Raw genomic sequence first — 19,518 nt, 5'->3', positions numbered from 1 at the left:
CATATCTGCTTCAACACCAACCACACAGCCGGTTTAATCTACTTACAAAAACACAAGAGTAGCTAAACTCATCAAGTATTATTCAGTATCAGTAAAGAAACCAACATTAATTACTTTTTTTTTTTTAAGATGATTAAATAAGAATTGCATCTAAACAATTTCAATAAGTAAAATGCAAAAAATGATTGTTCTCATTGTCATAATGTATAATGTTGGGATTAGCCCCTTTAAAATCAGTTTTATTAACTCCAACCCTCTCGTTTTAGTGTGTGGGTTAAAAGTTGCATTTTTAGTGGACCAAACCACAAACAGGACTTTTTCTTCATCAAAATAACGATGACCTGTAAGGACGTTCAGTGATGTCTCATGACCAAAAATGTAAAGTGTACATTTTCAGCTGCAGCCCATGTAAGTGCATCATGGGTAGGTATCGCTTTCTGATATCAATCCATCCATCTGACCGCCCAACATCAACCTCAGATCTTCATGCAGTCACAACATGCACCATGTGTCATTAACCCTCCAACCTTCCTCCGATCACACACGCGGTGATGGAATAAAACCAGAGGGCACTCCCGACATCACACCACTTCTGCAATATTCATGCCGCTTGTGCTGGATTGGCCAGTGAACTGAGGGCATGAGCTCAAAGGGATGAGGGGGAGCGGAGTGTGAGTGAGGTGTGTTAAGGGGCCAGAGAGGAGCTCAGTGTGGTGATTACTGGAGCTCCTAATTTGAGTAATGAGGCTGGGGTGAGAGGAGAAGTGAGGTCCGTGAGCAAGAGAGGGAGAGAGAGGGACGTGCCGGGAATGGGGATGACGGGGAGGACAAAGTGTTGGAAGCTGCGAGGAAGAAGAAGAGAGATGGGGATACGGGGAGTGCATGTTCGCCCTCCAGTCTGGGGCATTGATACACACACTCATCCAAACAGCTCAGACACAAACATGTGAACTCCAACAACACCGCTGTAATCCATGTGGGGTATTTTTTTTTTTTTTTTTTTTTTTTGGAGAGGGTATATATCTAAATCCCAGTGAGAGGAGTGCCGTGTATTTACTTATTCCCCCTTTGCTTTTAATGGAGTGTGCAGCGCATGGAAATGAAAGGTCTCGCCACGGGCTAACCCTTTCTGCCAGACACAGAGCTGCACAAGTTCACGCAAAACAGCACAGCTTCTTCAGACGATCGTACACACACACACAAACATGCTGACACAGACACTCATGGCAAAGGATGACCTTTCTAATTACGTGTTCTGTGGCCCCAGTCGGAGGGCTAAAGCGGGGTGTCAAAGGGCTTTTGGCTCTGTCGGCTGGAAATGAATTTAACACAAAAAAGCGGTGATAAACACAAGGAGCAATCAGGATACGAACCGATGAATGCAGATCACAAGAAAGGCATTCATACTTGTTGAGCAGATCAGAAAACCCCTCTCGCCGCCACCCGCGTGCCGATTAAAACCCAAATGAGGAGCGGCGTGCTGCTTGTAAGCAGTAAGGACCACTTACAAAAGTTGCCCCTGTGACACTTGAAATATATGGTCACAAGTTGTGTTTTTTTTCTGAAGGGCATTTATGTTTTTGGTTCATTTTCATTGAAGAAATGTAATTTTTGTTAGAACAACTCTCTGAGCTTGAGCGCAATGACGTATTTACGCCAGCAGGAGGCAGTGTGACGCGCTACCCGCTCCCCCCAGCGGACCGTCGGTTTTTTTTCAGTTGGACCGTTAGGTTGCGCTGGAATGGAGACTGACTGCTTTCTGCCTGATTATTTCTCCTGTTTATACAGGTTTGTGGGTTGATAAACATTTGTAAATTGTATATCTATACAAGATAGATTGAGCATTATCGCTGAGAATGGGTTGCTTGATGTTAAGATATAAATTTATGTGATTGTAGTGTGTAGATTTAGTTTTACTGCTTGGATCCAGACATACTGTATAAACTGTCAACTGTTTTAGTAAGAAATGTAATGTTTAATCTATGAGATGTTCAATGTTTAAAGAAAATAATTTAGAATCTATGATTTGTTCAATATTAATTTAATTAACAGCAAAGTTAGATGAATTAGAGATCTGAAATATGGTTGTGTATTGAATAAATTGCAGTTGGACCGTTAGGTTGCGCTGGAATGGAGACTGACTGCTTTCTGCCTGATTATTTCTCCTGTTTATACAGATAAATCTGTCACAGGTGTGCAATCCCAAGGTTGTGCCTGTAACAGAATTTTGGGGGCTCGTCCGGGATCAATGACATAGCTGCTAGGAGAGTCATTGATCTACTGCTTTACTGAACCTGTGGGCCAGCTGCTGCTGAATCTGTGTGGTATCGCTGAAGTAAGGAGCCTGAGGATCCAGGTCGTCTGACTGTTGCCAGAGTAAGGGAGTCCCAGCGCCAGAACATCAGGTGATCAGCCACCATGGAGAACAAAGAAAGGAAGAAGCTGGTATGGACGGTGAAAAAGGGACTATTTCACTTAACCGCAGATGAATTATTCAAACTAGCGACACACATTGAATGGACTCCAGATGAAGGCCCAGCCATATTGAGCAAGCACAATGAGGAGGACTGTGTTAATCATATCTGCTCATACATGGACAGTGCACTGTTGTTGGGACTAGAAGATCAGGGAATGTCGCAATTGCTACATCTTGATGGTATGCTTGTTAACATGATGGAAACCCGTGGCCAAGCTGAAACTTCTGAGAAGAGTGAAACTGATGTTTTGCCCACTGGTAACATTACATCACAACTGCCACCTGACACTGACCATATTAACAGCCATGCCATACCAGATACACATAGTGGAGGTGCAGAAACTGATCTGGCTCCACTTGCTGAGACCCTTGAATCCCAGCTGAGTAAGTTAATCTCTAGTTATGACATTCTCTACCAGAGACTTCATCAAGGTGACACTCCAATCCCTCCAAAGACAACCAGTGCTCAGCCAACTGTTAATGCAGGTAGTCAGCTTTATAGCCAACCTGTTCAACCCTTATCCAACTCCTCTGAAAGCCTGATTGCTCTTAAGGATCTCCCCTTCTTACACCGCAAAGAATTCAAGATTCAAGGTGGACAGATCGGTGACAATGCCTCTGATATAAGTTACACCAGTATCAGCAAACAGATTGATCGAGGTCTGAAAGATAACCACGCTGAGGGAGAAATTATCCAAGCAGTGTTACGCATCATAAGACCAGGTATCTTCAAAGATATGCTTACAAGTAAGGATGAAATGTCTGTAGCAGAGTTGAAGAGCATCCTCCTATCTCATTTGGGAGAGAAAAGTAGCACTGAGCTTTTCCAAGGATTAATAAATGCCAGACAGAATGACCATGAAACTCCCCAACAGTTTCTCTATAGGATGATGGGGCTTAAACAAAAAGTTATATTCACATCCAAACAGAGTGAATCTGATATTAAATATGAGGCCCAAACAGTCCAAAATGTGTTCCTACACACAGTCTACCAAGGTCTCAACGAGAAGCACGAAGACATAAGGAGAGAGCTAAAACCTTTGCTCTCCAATCCTGTTGTCACAGATGAAATGCTTCTGAGACAAATAACTAAAACTACAAATGAGGACAGTGAGCGGAAGAGACGACTAGGCCGTGCCACTCGCCCCAAAATAGCATCTGCTCAGACCAGTGAAGTTAATATGAGTGATAATACTGAAGTTAAGTCAAATCCTGAAACTAAGGCCAAAGATGAATTAATTAATCAACTGAGGGTTCAAGTACAGGCCCTGACTCAAGCAGTAAATTCCTTACAGATAAAGAATAAGGAAGAAAAGGATTCATCAGCATGCGAGCCAAGATCACAATGTGTTTGTCAGTATCCTGACAGACAACGCCGTCAAATAAGAAAAGAAAAAAAGTATGGCTGTCCCAGCTGTGTTGCAGGTCACAACACAAACTGCACTCACTGTTTTATTTGTGGAGAAGAAGGACATCGTGCATTGGGGTGCCTGAAGAGATCCAGGCAGCAGGGAAAAGTGACCCGGTCTCAGGAGCGGGACAGTCTGTGACCGGTGACAATACTGAGTCCCAACAAAATGTCTGTGAATCTGTGCAACTAAATGATGTAAATGTGCCGGCATCCCAGCGCGTAGCACAGCTGATAGGACAAAAATGCCTGTTAAGGTGCAGTTTGAATGGTTATACGGTCACAGTCCTACTAGACTCAGGTGCTCAGGTTAGCATTATTGACCGCAGTTGGAAACAAAAGTTCTTGCCCCAACAAGAAGTGCACCCTCTTAATGAACTTTTGGGTGACAGGGCACTGGATCTTACTGCAGCCAATGGGGGACCTATCCCGTATGATGGATGGATTGAACTGACTTTTAACCTACCCGACAATGACAATCCAAATCTCACCATCCATGTGCCCTTCCTAGTCAGCAGTGTGAGTCTCCCCAGACCAATATTAGGTTTTAATGTTATTCAAGAACTTATTCTTGGACAGGAAGGAGGAATGCAGGTTGTCAGTGTTATTGCTAAGTTACTAAAAGATGCCATGCAGCTTGAAGATGACCAAGCTGAGGCAATTATGAACTTTGTACAAACTCAGGAGCCTACTGACTACCACACGCAAATTAGAGTTGGACGGCAGGGGATTGTTCTTCACCCCGGCAGTGTCACCCACCTTAAGTGTAAAGTCCGTACTGATTTTACCTCACCTCTGGCATTATTTGAATCCAGTAGTACTGACCCAAAATTAGAACGACTCGACCTGGGTGATGGCTTGGTGGAAGTCCACCTCACAAAACAACCTTATGTGGAGATCCCAGTGGCAAACCACACTCACCACGACATAATTTTAGACCGTTTCATGGTGTTAGGCAGCATTCAACCGATTGACAAAATAGTAGAGACAGATGAAACAGACCACATAGAAATCAACAATGTTGACTTACCTGAACATCCCAGTGAGACTAAAAATGACCACACTCAGCTGAAAGAGAATCTGTGGCATCCTCCTGTAGATGTGAGCCACCTGAGCGATGAACAGCAGACTGTAGTTAAAGAAATGCTTTTTATAGAATCAAATGCATTCTCACGTGATGAGGATGACATAGGGTGTATTCCAAGCCTCCAAATGAACATAAAACTAAAGGATGACATCCCAGTTCAGAGAACCTATGCAGCGGTCCCCAGGCAATTGTATAAAGAAGTCAAAGATTACATCCAGGACTTGCTTGCAAAGAAGTGGATAGTAAAATCGAAGTCTCCATATGCAGCCCCAGTAGTCTGTGTACGAAAAAAAGATGGGACCTTAAGACTGTGCATTGACTATAGGCTCCTGAACCAAAAGACTGTACCAGACAGGCATCCATTACCACGTATCCAGGACCTAATTGACACCCTGGGGGGTTACAGCTGGTTCTCAATTTTAGATCAGGGAAAAGCTTATCACCAAGGCTTTATTACAGAAGGATCCCGGCACATGACAGCATTTATTACCCCATGGGGATTGTATGAATGGGTGCGAATTCCATTTGGTTTGTCTAATGCTCCAGCTGCATTTCAGAGATGCATGGAAGAGATTCTCCACTCTTTTCGAGATGAATGCTGCATACCATACTTAGATGATGTTCTCTGTTATGCTAAAACATTTGAGGGGCATGTTGATGCGTTAAGACATGTACTGAGAGCACTCCAGAAATATGGCGTGAAACTGAGACCAACTAAGTGTGAACTTTTTAAGAAAGAGGTTCGTTACGTTGGACGTCTAGTTTCAGCTGATGGAGTTCGGATCGATCCCAAAGATCTGGAGGCCATTCGTGCCCTGAAAGACAAAATCCCCAACACAGTTGGAGAAGTTCGCAAACTCTTGGGTTTTCTTAGCTATTATCGTACCTACATACAAGACTTCTCCAGGATTGCCAAGCCATTGTACGAGTTACTGGAAACAAAAAAAATTAACACTGTACCCTCTGAATTCAGGAAAAAAATAATGAAAGGATCACAGTTGCCATCCAAGACACCAATACAGTGGACTGATGAACATCAGAAAACACTTGATCAGCTGATACAGTCATTGTCCACGCCACCAGTGCTGGCCTACCCTAATTTTGAGCTCCCTTTTGTGTTGCATACCGATGCCTCTGAGAAAGGGCTCGGTGCAGTGCTCTATCAACGCCAGGGAGGGAAGCTACGAGTTATTGCCTACGGGTCCAGAACACTGACACTTGCAGAACGAAACTATCATCTACATTCGGGGAAACTTGAATTTCTCGCTCTCAAGTGGGCAATCTGTGAAAGATTCAGAGACTATCTTTTTTATGCACCCCACTTTACAGTGTACACCGACAACAATCCTTTAACATATGTCATGAGCACGGCTAAGTTAAATGCTGTTGGCCATAGATGGGTGGGTGAACTAGCTGATTTTCGTTTTGAAATCAGATACAGACCTGGCAAATCTAATGTTGATGCAGACACACTCTCGAGGCTACCACTAGACATTAACACCTATGTTGACTTTTGTACGAGAGAGCTCTCGAGCGACACCATCCAGACCATATGGGATGGAAGTAGGGCTGCTAAATTGAAAGAAGTTGCTTATGTTGCTGCTTTGGATCTTTCACAGAACAATATAGTATCCCAGCTACCAGACCCACTTCCTACTATTAGCTATGATAAGCTTGTGAAGTCCCAGCAGGATGATTCTGTGATTGGTCAAATTGTTAGGCTCAAAGAGATGACTGAGACACTAAACCGTGACATAAAGAACACAGTGCGTGGGCCATCAAGGAAACTTCTGTATGAATGGGACAGACTACATCTTGAAAATGGCCTGCTTTACAGAAAGACTAGTCAGAGGTCTCAACTGGTCCTGCCTGAATGTTATCGGCCCATGGTCTTGAAACTTCTCCACAATGACATGGGTCATGTGGGAGCTGAAAAGGTGCTGATCCTGGTCAGAGACAGGTTTTACTGGCCGTATATGAAGCAGGATGTTGAGGCTTATGTGATGAGAATGTGCCCCTGCATCAAAAGTAAAAAGCCAGTTTCACATATCAGAGCACCCATGGGAAACATTTCAACCAACTCACCTCTAGAGCTCGTGTCGATTGACTACCTTCATTTGGAAGCGAGCAAAGGGGGTTTTGAATACATCCTGGTCGTTGTTGACCATTTTACTAGATTTGCTCAGGCCTATGCAACAAAAAATAAGTCAGGAAAGACAGCTGCAGAAAAACTCTATGATGACTTCATCCCACGATTTGGTTATCCAGCAAAGTTGCATCATGATCAAGGGAGAGAGTTTGAAAATGAGCTTTTCAAAACCCTGCAACAGCTGAGCAAGGTGGGCCATTCTCGGACAACACCATATCACCCCCAGAGCAATCCAGCCGAAAGATTCAACCGCACCTTGCTCCAAATGTTGAGAACTCTTGAAACAAAGGAGAAAGAGAGGTGGAGGGAACATCTGCCACATGTCCTTCATGCCTATAACTGTACTCGGCATGAAGCAACTGGAATGTCTCCCTTCTATCTAATGTATGGACGTCATCCACGACTACCGGTGGATATAATATTTGATCTGACTACAGACGAAGAACCAAATTCTCCCCGAGGCTATGCAGAGAAGTGGGCTGCAAGGATGAAGGAAGCTTACAGAATTGCATCTGAGAACAGTCAGCAGTCAAGTCTTCGAGGGAAAAAGTCCTATGACCGTCATACAAGGGGTGTGGTCCTTGAACCAGGTGACCGTGTCCTGGTGCGCAATCTTGGTGAAAGAGGTGGCCCTGGTAAACTAAGGTCTTTCTGGGAAGAAGCAATCCATGTAGTCAAAGAGAGAATTGCTGATGGACCCGTTTACAAAGTTATTGCAGAAACAGGAGGAAACAGGGTGCGAACATTACACCGTAACCTTCTTCTGTTAGTTAATGACTTACCAGTGGAGGCACCAAAACTGCCTCGGGCCATACCAGCAAAGACACAAGGACATTTGCACCAGCAGCGACCTCCTCCAAAAAGAAATAAAAACCTTCAAAAAAGGACCAGAACACAACTCTCAAAACCTTGGGACAGTCATGCAAACATCTCAAACAGTGGGTCTTCAGACTCGGAGGATGAGAGATTCCACTGTTGGTGGGAAATTCCTAACACAACACGGAAAAACAATCACCAGAGCACAACCATTCCCACATCCAAGCAACATTTACCCAGTATACCTGCAGAAGTAGAAGGACGTCAGTCCATTGAAAAACAGGCAGATATGCCTGTTGCAGTGAAGGAGGGCCCTGTGAACATGGCACGGGATGAAGTCCAACAGGATCAAGATGGTACACCTGTTAATTCAACGTTGTCACAAGGAGAGCAGGGTCGTTCATTTCACAGTGATGGTGAAAGTGGTCAGCAACAAATCAGAAGATCCACTCGAACAAGGAAACCAACCCAGATGTTCACATATGCGTCACTTGGTCAGCCGTCATACCGACCAGCCTACCAACCCTCACCAGATGTGAGCACAGTAGGAGCGTATGTACCACAGATTTCACCAGTGTGGGGAATAGGTACAAAACCGGTGGCATATTATATGCCATATAAGATCTTTTCATCCCCAACTTCACATCCAGTCCTACCATTCACGCCAATGATCAACTACAGCAATCCATTATTCATGTAAAAAGTTTTAATGAGTTCATGATGTTATGATCTGTATGTATGTGTGAATTTGATGGTTAATGTTATGAAATGTCTGGAGCCATTTTTTTTTGTTGTTGGGGAGTGTGTGACACTTGAAATATATGGTCACAAGTTGTGTTTTTTTTCTGAAGGGCATTTATGTTTTTGGTTCATTTTCATTGAAGAAATGTAATTTTTGTTAGAACAACTCTCTGAGCTTGAGCGCAATGACGTATTTACGCCAGCAGGAGGCAGTGTGACGCGCTACCCGCTCCCCCCAGCGGACCGTCGGTTTTTTTTCAGTTGGACCGTTAGGTTGCGCTGGAATGGAGACTGACTGCTTTCTGCCTGATTATTTCTCCTGTTTATACAGGTTTGTGGGTTGATAAACATTTGTAAATTGTATATCTATACAAGATAGATTGAGCATTATCGCTGAGAATGGGTTGCTTGATGTTAAGATATAAATTTATGTGATTGTAGTGTGTAGATTTAGTTTTACTGCTTGGATCCAGACATACTGTATAAACTGTCAACTGTTTTAGTAAGAAATGTAATGTTTAATCTATGAGATGTTCAATGTTTAAAGAAAATAATTTAGAATCTATGATTTGTTCAATATTAATTTAATTAACAGCAAAGTTAGATGAATTAGAGATCTGAAATATGGTTGTGTATTGAATAAATTGCAGTTGGACCGTTAGGTTGCGCTGGAATGGAGACTGACTGCTTTCTGCCTGATTATTTCTCCTGTTTATACAGATAAATCTGTCACAGGTGTGCAATCCCAAGGTTGTGCCTGTAACACCCCCACCCCCTGCTCCCCGCCTCCCTCTGGCCATACGACGACGACAAACTCTGTAATTTGTGAGACAGAAGGGGCGGCAGACAGCTGATGGTGAGGATGGCTAATTAAGAGACCTGCCCAAGCATCAAACACTCCCAAATCCATGACAGACGACGGAGGAGCCTAACGATTATGGAAATGATATTACATAGCCTTCTTTGATCATTGCATCACATTGCATTTTTTCCCCCCATCATCTCTTAACGCATGTGGGACTCTGTCATGTTCAGCAATGAATTTGGTCACAGAGGAGAATGGCCTGATCAATAAAGATAGTCTGAAAACACTTTTATCATTAATGCATGGCATCACAAAAGACTTTAGGATATTATTATAGATAGCTGTAACTGACTCAAGGATACTGTAATGACTCCAAGAGGCAGCGAAAAAAACTTTACATTCAGTTTGACACCGTGAGTGACTGCCACGGGGGAATAAACAATACACTGAATAATTAAGACGTATCCAAGCAAAAGGTTTCAATGTCCACAGGACAACGTCCTGAAATCAATCCCTGCTGACAACAGAAAATAATGCGCCCTCTTAAAAAGCTCAAACATGTCTGCTCGCTCGCTTCGGAGCTACACGCTCGTGACCGCGGGCTTGCAGATCCCAGCTTATGTTGAACTTATGCAGATTTCCCTGCATACTTTCCTGTCTCAGTTGGGCAAAACCATAACAAAAGTGTAGTAACGGTGAGTTGCATGTGAGCGCTGTGATTGGCGGAAGTCTTGTTGACTTCCGTGACAACTCCCACGAAATGGAGCTCAAGCTAATTAGCAATCCTTGACTTTTTTCCCCCTACTTTTAGCCCCAAGACTGCCTTTCTTCAGCAAACATGTCATTATTTTTATTTATTTCTCAACGCAAGAAATCAAAAAAATCAACAGTATGAGGAAGACGACAGCACTTAAGCAAAGTTTGTGAGTTCCACCCTGAACTTTATTGCTCTGTCTCCTCTCCTTGCCCTGTGAGACTGAAGCCGAATAAAAGCGCCTCCTCGCCCTCTTCATGCATCTGAAACGTAATAAACCATTCTCACAGTTGCAGGGTCGACTTGGCTGCACAGGGATCTTCCCTTCAAACACACCCCGCGCGCACCGCTCGGCATTTCAACCAGAGCTGCCACTCAATCGAGGGTCGCCATGGGGATGAGGGGAGGATCAGCCTCTAACCTCCCAGCGTCGCGGCAAAGATGGCGAGGCAAGGAATCAAAGTGGATGATGAGTCTCAGGGCTGGAAACCGGAGCACGATGCAATATTGATGGCCACCAGATACACTCGCAACACCTCTCAGGAGGAGCTGCAAGACTCTTGCTCCTGGTGGCAGAGGGTTCGAAGCTGATTGACACGCAGAGTGAAGCGTGCGATGGGCGCTGCACGCAGGGGGTCGCTTTTGTTTAACTATGCACAGTCGTTAATATGTGACGAGGAGCATTAACTGCAGTCTCTGCATCGCATCCTGCGCTTATCGCGAGCATCTGGCATAAAAGAGCCGTGAAGCGCCAACTCTTTCTAATTCTCAAAGCCATCTGCCGGCTTTTTTAGGAGTCACAATTGACAAGAACACTTTGACAGTGCGAATTGTCCTTATAGTACTTGTAGCAAGTCACAACGTTGCTATAAAGAGTCTGGAAGCGTTGTGATTCACGCGGGGTTTGAGTTCAGGTGCCTCCTTTGGGGAGAGCAACACTTAACCCCAGCAGTGTAAACACACCAGAAGAGGGAACAGGGGCATTCTGGGTTAGGTCAGGCCTCACAGGGACCCTAAGTAGTTCAGACTAAACCCAACAGATCTGAGCACGTCACGCCACATGACTCACTCAGTAACCTTTTCCCATTCATTCGCGGTCAGTTGGTTCTGCCTTTATGACATCCGGGTCATGTGGTTAAATAACAGATTCTACTCATTTACTGTAAGATTCACATCTATGGATTTCAGGAAAGTTTACGAGACTGTTCAAATCACTGGGGCTCACATGATTCTTCTTTTAATAGTTTATAAGCTCTGGTATTGTAACAGATTTCTCTCAAGAAGGGTTGTAGAGAAAGAACTGCTATTTTGGTTCAAATCAAATGTTTATTGAAAAAATGGTGGAAATCTGTGCAAACTTGCATTTCATTAAAGGAAATGAGTGACATTAACTTTGTTTGTGGGTTTAGTTCTCACAGTCTTTCACAGGTCTGACAGCAACACGTTGCCATTCAGACTTCTTCTTTTTCATTAAAGGCCTGGAAACAGGGCGACGTCGAAACACTTCCTGCACATGATCCAACAGCATGGCTCTGCAGTAAAATGCTAACCTGAGAAACCTGCAGTCCACGAGTGTCAGTCAGCATAAATCAGTTGGTGTTGCTAGAATCTGTGGGTATATCATCAAATCTGATTGAAAAAATTTTAATATATAGAAATATACCACTACATGTATCGATCACATGATAGAGGGAACTCTCTAATGTTTCTATGAACATTTAATCATGTCCCATGAGTCGCAACAAGAAATTCCTACTTTTTCCATACTAGACTGTCAGCAGACAGACCTGTCCTGGCTCCATCCTCTCTACACAGCACAGTAATCTGCTTCCCACTGTGCCGTACCCGTGAGGCCACGCGGTGGGAAAGCGAGCGGAGACCCCGGATCCACCCCGCTAATGTCTGAACCTGCTGGCCGGGCCGGCTGAGGGAGAGGCACCGCTGAGGCATTTGTGTGGCCTTGTCTGCTCTGATGAGCTGTGCTTTTCGCTCCTCACCCGGCGCAGGATTGATGGAGTGGCAGTGTGACATGTAAGGGAGTGTTGCGACGGGTTGCGTTCCCCGCCCGGGCGGCGGCGGGGACAGGGGCCCTTCTCCGCCACTGCCTTCGCTTGTCACATTGATGAAGGACGGATTGGCTCTGGACTGATCTGAGTGCTTCATCACGGTGATGTATGGAGGAGCAGCAGGCTCAGTTCCAGTGCTGGGACACACACACACATACACACACACGACACTGTGTGTGTGTGTGTGGCTCTTTGGCTAAATGTTTTCCTGCTTTCTGTCTCTCTCTGTCTTTGTGCTGGATCTACATCACAGTGCAGGTGGTTTGCATTAATCCCAAAATTCCATTCATGACTTCATGGAGAATCACTTGCCAAGGTGGAGTTGTTTATTCTCACTCTCTCACTTTTGAATACACAAGCGAAAGAACTAAGGAAGGGGCTACGTTATTCACAATATACAATGTAATCGTGTTTGACTTTCCTTCCAATAAATTTCTTCCTGTCAAATGAATCAGAAAGGTAGATATTATAAGTCTTTAACTGTAAATAGAAGATTATGTGATCTATTAACTACTGAGGAAATGCTTTGAATATCACTGTGTAATAGAGCGAGTGAGATGTGTATCCAATTTTACTGACCTTAGGGATCTTACTTTATCTTTAAGTGAATAAAAAAGCTCATAATAAACAAACAAAAAAAAAAAGAGGTTGTTGTACTTAATATGCAGAAAAGTACTGAGAAATGTCATGTTGTTGTATTGCCACCAAAGTATCACAAGGTCTAGCAGTTTCCAGCCTGAGGCCGGACGGCCACAGCACCTGAGCTTCGATAAAATCTCCCCACCGCTCACATCTCACCGAGGGAAAGCGGCACGTATCTAAATGTTCTTATATATCCGTCTCTTTTCCCGTCAGAACTTCTTCATAAACCAGTCTGGTCAAACAGTAAACAGGTTTCAGACTGCACTCCATCCACTCCGTGCTCTGTGGGCAGGGTGTGGTCACGTGTGTGTGTGTGTGTGTGTGTGTGTGTGTGTGTGTGTCTGTTCCCCTGGGTCGGGGTCCAGGCCTGAAACCAGATCAGAGGCCCATTGTCTGGCAGGTAAGACGAGGATTATTTTCCTAACCTTCTCATACCTTCACGCAACAATGAAAAAGGACAGAATGAGTAAGTTGTTTAGAAAAAGCTCCGCTTACACCAAAAAACACCTCCATCTGCTCCTCCAGTCCTCATCTACATCGACTCAATGAGCCGGGCCCCTCTGCTGTGCATGCATATATGTGTGTGTGTGTGTGTGTGTGTGTGTGTGTGTGTTTGTACTTTTCATTATTTTCCTCACAGAATATTGTGTGTCTGTGTATCTTAAAGGGGCCGACATTGGAAAAAAAAAATCAGGAGTCTGATGCCACATGTAACACGGGCTCCACCAATAGAGGCTATATTGTGAGGCGAGGCAGACCGCCGCTCGCGGGACCCCTGGAAGGTGGAGTTCCTCACGCTGATAGCAGTTCGTCTGAAAGGAGGACTTCACTTCAGCTCGCCTACAGACGCACGGCGTAATAAAAAAAACCTAAACAATAAAGACGCCTTTCAGATGGTTTCAGTCAGATGTGCTCACATCCCATAACCAGTCTCACTGGTAAACAGAGTGAGAGAGTGTTGTGTTAGTTGATGCGGCCAATTAATTATATTGTAAGTCATTTAAAAATCTATAAAAGAAGTATAAACTGGTGTAGGCTGTTTGAGAAATTGTAAGTATGGTATTAAAAAATGCAATACGTGTATTTCAATTGCCTTGAGCGGTGTTATATTGGAGCCTTTTTAAAAAAGGAGCTGTGTCTTAAAAAGGAGTAAAGCGTAAATTATGCATATCATTTTCCCCCCCTTTCCATTTCTCTTCTTCATTTCTTCGCAGGAAAACATGGCCGCAGTCCACGCGTGCCTTGTCCCGCTCGCTCCGCTCTCCTCCCTGGAGGGGGTCTCTGCGGCGCTGGCAGGAAGGAGGTGGAGGTGTCAGGGTGCACTACGGCCCAGCCTGCGAGAGGCTCTCTGCGGCCGCTGCAGGGGTCGGAGGCTCCTCCGTGTGTCGGCCCGTCCATGGCTGTGGGCTCTCCAGTGTGTTATATCCAGCTCGTGGTGTGAGACTGCTACACCCCCCCCCCCCCCCCCCCCCCCCCCCCCTCCACACTCCACTCCTGTTATTCTGCATGCAGACCTCGCTGGGTAATGCAGCGGCAAGACTGGTTCTCCAAAGTTGTTTTGAACGTGAATTGCTTGTCCAGTCGACATTTAGCGCTTTAGCATTTCTTGGGAAAATAACAGATACAAGCAGAACAGGGAGGGGCGTCTTTGATCACTGTGGGGTCACAAAAATGTCATTTCCAGCACCAGGGGCTGCTCTGCACTTGAATTATTTATGCAAGTTCTTGAACAATACAAATGAAACTAACTGTAAACGTCAATTAACATGCAACACTGATAATATTGTTCCCTGTGAAACACAGTTATTCAAACATTAATTACAGCATAATTACAACTTATCAATTGATAAAAGGCACAACTTTAATTAATTTTTTTCACTTTTTTGCTATAATTTTTGAAAACTGGTTAACTGGCCAAACACTGAGTATTTCATATGATATTAGCACCGGATTCTTTTCTTTATGTATCGTGAAAGCAAAAACCAGATTAAAAGATTAAGCAACAGAATACGTCAGTTATAGCTACTTTAAAGTTTCAAGGGACTAAAAAAATCAAAAAATCCAAAAAAAAAATCCACATGCTGGACTATCGCTTCACAGCACCAGATCCAGACAGAGAAGTTGTCATCTCCACTGGTGAACTGCAGAATAACGGACCTCAAATAGGGCAACCGGGCTTAAAGACACAGGTTTTTAAGGTGCTTTACTTAAGTGAATACTATCTGAGCAGATACCAGCCTTTTATGACGGCTGACGCCAGGAAAATATGCTCTAAAGACCAACTGAACAACGTGTTCAGAAGGAGCTCAGAGTGGCAGCGGCAGATCCGAACCTCGGCCAGGTGTTTAGGTGTGTGTGAAGGGGTTGACGGGTGGTGGTGAGAAACGGCTTGCTTGCTCAGCAGAATTCTTTGCTGTATAAATAAAGGTAAAAAAAGAAAGAAAGTGTTGTGCGGTCATGTCGGCTGACTCAGAAAAGGTCTCTCTGTGGAATCTGCATCCTGTCGCCTACGACAGGAAAGGAAATGTTCCCATTCAAAAACCAATTCATATTTCAGTTCACGGAACGGTACAGAGAGCGCTGAAACACGCAAAACAATGATCTGTCAAATATGGATGAATTTCACAGGCCTGATCTGAGATGAATCACGAAACATGGAATTTAGTTCATTTTTTTCTGTGACTCCTTCAAAATGCAATTTCACACTGAACACAAATTGCCATTCTGTTGATTGACATCAAGGGGGCGGAGCTTAAAGGCAGTGAAGACCTCAACAGGACTGACCCCATGTGGACTGATCTTTATGATTATCTCAGAGGCAGAGATCTTTAACTCCAACGTGGTTAACAGACCACGGCTTAGCAGCTGTGAGACTCCCTCTCACTCTTCTCCCTTTTCAACTCTGCCCTTCTCAAGCGAGGACATCCTGAAATGCTCGTTTCATTTACATTGATTTAGACATGCACTTTGAACTGCTTGTACATCTGCTGCCAATGTGCCACCTGCAGTGAGTTACTGCATAGATCTGAATCAGAAATCATGTCTAAAACATCATGTCTAATCACAGCAATGACTGCTGATTTTGTTGTGAGTGCAGAAGTATTATAAACTATTTGCCTTTTTATATTGATGATCGGTTGCACTGCCAAGCTTTTTGCTGTGTTCAGGCTTTTTTCTGCACTTGCTTCTCTGCGTGTTGTTTTGTTGCTTTGCTCCACCGTTCAGGATATTTCCCTGTTGGTGTGAAATGCACAGTCTGAACCTGGGAGTTGCTCTGAGTTTAATTTTATCCCAATCATCTCGGCGTTCAGGACAAGTCTGTGTGCCTAAAGCACAACTAGCCCTTTTCACCTTCAAACTACAGAGAGAATGCAGATATTCACACATATTCATGGGACAACTGCACAAAGTGAGGTGCACCACTGGAAGTGACTTTGCATCGGAGAGAAGGATGTTTTTTTTCCCACACAGCTCCACACTGTTTACTGGGGACCTACGTTGTATCAATCAGCTTTTTCTGTAACTGCAATCTTAAAAATACATTTTGAAGACTTCAGCATAAACATGTCCTTGTAACTATTTAATTTTGTCCGGTTGAAGCAAATTGCTGAGAATATGTCAAAATTATGGACTCTTTGAAACTAAAAATTAAGTAGCAGGACCTTCAGAATCTCTATATATTCAGAAACTGACAGCAGCTCTATGAGCCAGCAGGAGAGAGACAAACAGCCTCGGAGGTGAATAAATAACTGCATCTTTCTGAAACAAGCTTGTGAAGTCTAATCAAAGCTCACCTTGGTGCATCAGACTACTGCAGTTTTACAGTCCTGGTTTGCATTTGGAACATTTTCGGGGAATTAAAGCGATTCTTTCTGTGACTATTCCTGGAAAAGCTACAACGCTGTATGAAGACCGAGGCGCTGGTTACCTGGACTGAGTTGAGCCTGCAGTAGCCATTGAGAGGGAAGCGGATGACGTGCGTCGGGTCCTGGTTCCAGCCAGCGTTGACTGAGTTGCACATAACGTCTCCGGTCTCGGGGAAGATCTCCTCTATGAGGACCTTCTCCCCGCTCAGGGCGATCCTCTCGCCCAGGTCGGGCGTGACTCGCACCACCAGACAGTCGCAGGGCTGTGCCATCCGCCGCTGCTCGCGCTCCTGCTTCCAGCGCTCCAGCTCCTTTATCATGGGCGTCAGCTGGTAATAGCGCGCCTCCTCGTAGAGCAGGTGGAAGTCCTGTAAAGCAGATGAGAGCAGTGACTTTGCGTGTGTGTTACAGACCTCTTGGCTATATGTGTGACTAACACACTGTGACTTTCGCTACATTACATCTCATAACCAAGGTCACAGAGACAAAACCCCGCTCATATACAGTACAGTGCAACATTAAGATGACAGTAGAGGGTATGTTTGAGGGGGTTCTGGTGGATCCCCAGCAGCACTTAATGATGAAGTGTCCTTGAGCAAGACACTTAACCTCTAATTACTAGAGAGTTACTGCCTGGACATATCTGCCCTTTGACCCTTTTGCTGTAGTGAAACATTAACTGTGCGCCACAGGTATGCATCATGAACACACAGGAACTGTAACTACCTGCACAGCGATGGATCCTGCTACACTCACTGTATTTCTCTTAGCTCCTGTCCTTTTGTCTTGTTATATTTCCAAGACGTCCACTTCTTGTTTACCATCCATCCATTACACATGTACGCTGAAATTAACATTTTATGTATATGTTTGAACTATTTTTTGCATCATATAAATGGATTGAGAATTTAACATTCCATAACTCTGATGGCAATAATCATAAACCATTCACACTGTGCAGGACCTCACAGCAACAAAGGTTGATAACTGATGTCGTTGTCCTGTCTGTAAAATCCCCAAAAACTTCACTTACTGCTCCACTTCATAAACTATTCAAAACTCTTACACTACTGTTTAGTCAAAATGTAGCATGTCGGGTGCAGCATTCAGAGTAAGTCAGAGTGCATCGTGCCAAAAATTGATTTGATGTTGTCCCAGTTTAAGAAAAAAGATCTTGTGTATGTATTATATAATCATACTCTCAGCCAGAGTTTCACTGGTCAATCAATCAGTCGGTACATTAGCAGCATCAGCTTGTGGGTATGGGTCAACTTTTAAAAAAACAAATTACCTTACAGACAGAAAAAGTAATTTCAGTGAAGTAATCCAAAAAAGCTGCAGTTTTTCCATCTGTTAAGTTGTTAGAAGCTCAATATGCATCTTCGGTGACGCTATAAAATCCACATTTGCAACTTAAAATGGTTTTTCACTTCTCTTTCCCAAAACTAAACATCAGCTAATTCTGAGCAGGTATACGACAAATTAAATTAATTCAACACCTGCACACTGAATATGAAGATGGAATATCATATCCAGTACAAACTGGATGATACATGTAGTATTTACTGGCAGTTTTAGATTCTGTCATGCTAAATTACAATATGTGGGGCTAATGCAGTCGCATGTTTGTCGTCAGGAATCATACTGAATGAGAACAGTCCTGCAGGACACCCGCTGTGGAGCTTCAGCCTGTGTGCCAGAGTAGATCTCTAATATTTCTTCACTTTGCAAAATGAACCACATCTCAAGAGGAACAAGCAATGGGTTCATTGTTTTTCTGCAGGATTAAGCTGGCAGAAATACATTTTAAAATTAAAAAGCCAATTGTCACAAATTGAATTGCTGTTGGATCAAAAAAAAACTTTGATGTTTTTGCAGCTGAATTGTTGATTTGTGTGTGAATACTGGTCTAATTTAAATGCAAAAATGACCTTTCTTTGTCCTTTTGAAGTTAAAGATATCAAACAGGAAAAACCCTCGTCTAATTTGTTTCCATGTAACGCTGTTTCTGAAGAGAAGAACAATAAACCAAGATCAGCGATGGCCTCCGAGCAGCAGGACAACACTCTCAATAAACAAAGCATAGCCACACTGCGGCTCTCCTCCACAGTAGCTCTTGGCAGAGCCGCGCTAGCCTTTAGCATGTTTCAGTGAGCCGACTCCAGAAAGGCCGTCAGTGGGGCTCCAGTGAAGTGGGATGGTGCATTCCTGTGTGCAGACAGTCTGCAGCAGATTGCCTGCCTCTCCCTCCTGGGCAGGGCTTGCTGGGGGCCATTTGCCCCTACGCTCTTGCCTCTAATTTCCCACAAGACCAGATGGCACCATCATTCACCACTACCATAGAAAATACAGGGAGGGGTGGGCGGAGGTTTCGCTATTGGAGGCAGACAGGAGGTGAGGAAAAAGATATGTGCAAGTGAACATGAGGACAATCATCAGCCGAGGAGCTTTTTATTTTTATTTTTTCAAATGTATTCCTCACATGGAGGGAGTTTTATGTTAATGAGGCCCGTGGCCCGATGTTAAGCTCCTATTAGAACAAGATTTAATTAGGTTACACCTAAATGCTGCAAATCTCTTTGTTAAACAATTAGTAATTAATCAATCTGTGCTCAGATTAGTGTTTCGCAGTGACAAACAATGACAGTTTAATTCATTCTTAGTTCATGAAGTGTCATCGCTGACATTTAAAGTTTGTCCTGACGTAA

The 19,518-nt window shown here is 43.9% G+C and overlaps 1 protein-coding gene across 3 annotated transcripts in view; it reads right to left on the bottom strand.

The window, feature by feature from the left end:
- The window catches only part of kctd15b (potassium channel tetramerization domain containing 15b), a 37,956-nt gene that overhangs the window by 2,228 nt on the left and 16,210 nt on the right, over positions 1-19,518 (bottom strand). For all 3 annotated transcript variants that reach the window (XM_030120059.1, XM_030119978.1, XM_030119924.1), the window contains one exon: positions 16,873-17,178. In XM_030120059.1, coding sequence (XP_029975919.1) covers positions 16,873-17,178 — 306 coding nt within the window. The remainder of the gene's footprint in view (positions 1-16,872; positions 17,179-19,518) is intronic.

The sequence above is a fragment of the Salarias fasciatus genome, chromosome 1 (assembly GCF_902148845.1).
Source record: "Salarias fasciatus chromosome 1, fSalaFa1.1, whole genome shotgun sequence".
In the NCBI taxonomy this organism is placed as follows: domain Eukaryota; kingdom Metazoa; phylum Chordata; class Actinopteri; order Blenniiformes; family Blenniidae; genus Salarias; species Salarias fasciatus.
This window is presented reverse-complemented; position numbering and strand designations above follow the sequence as displayed.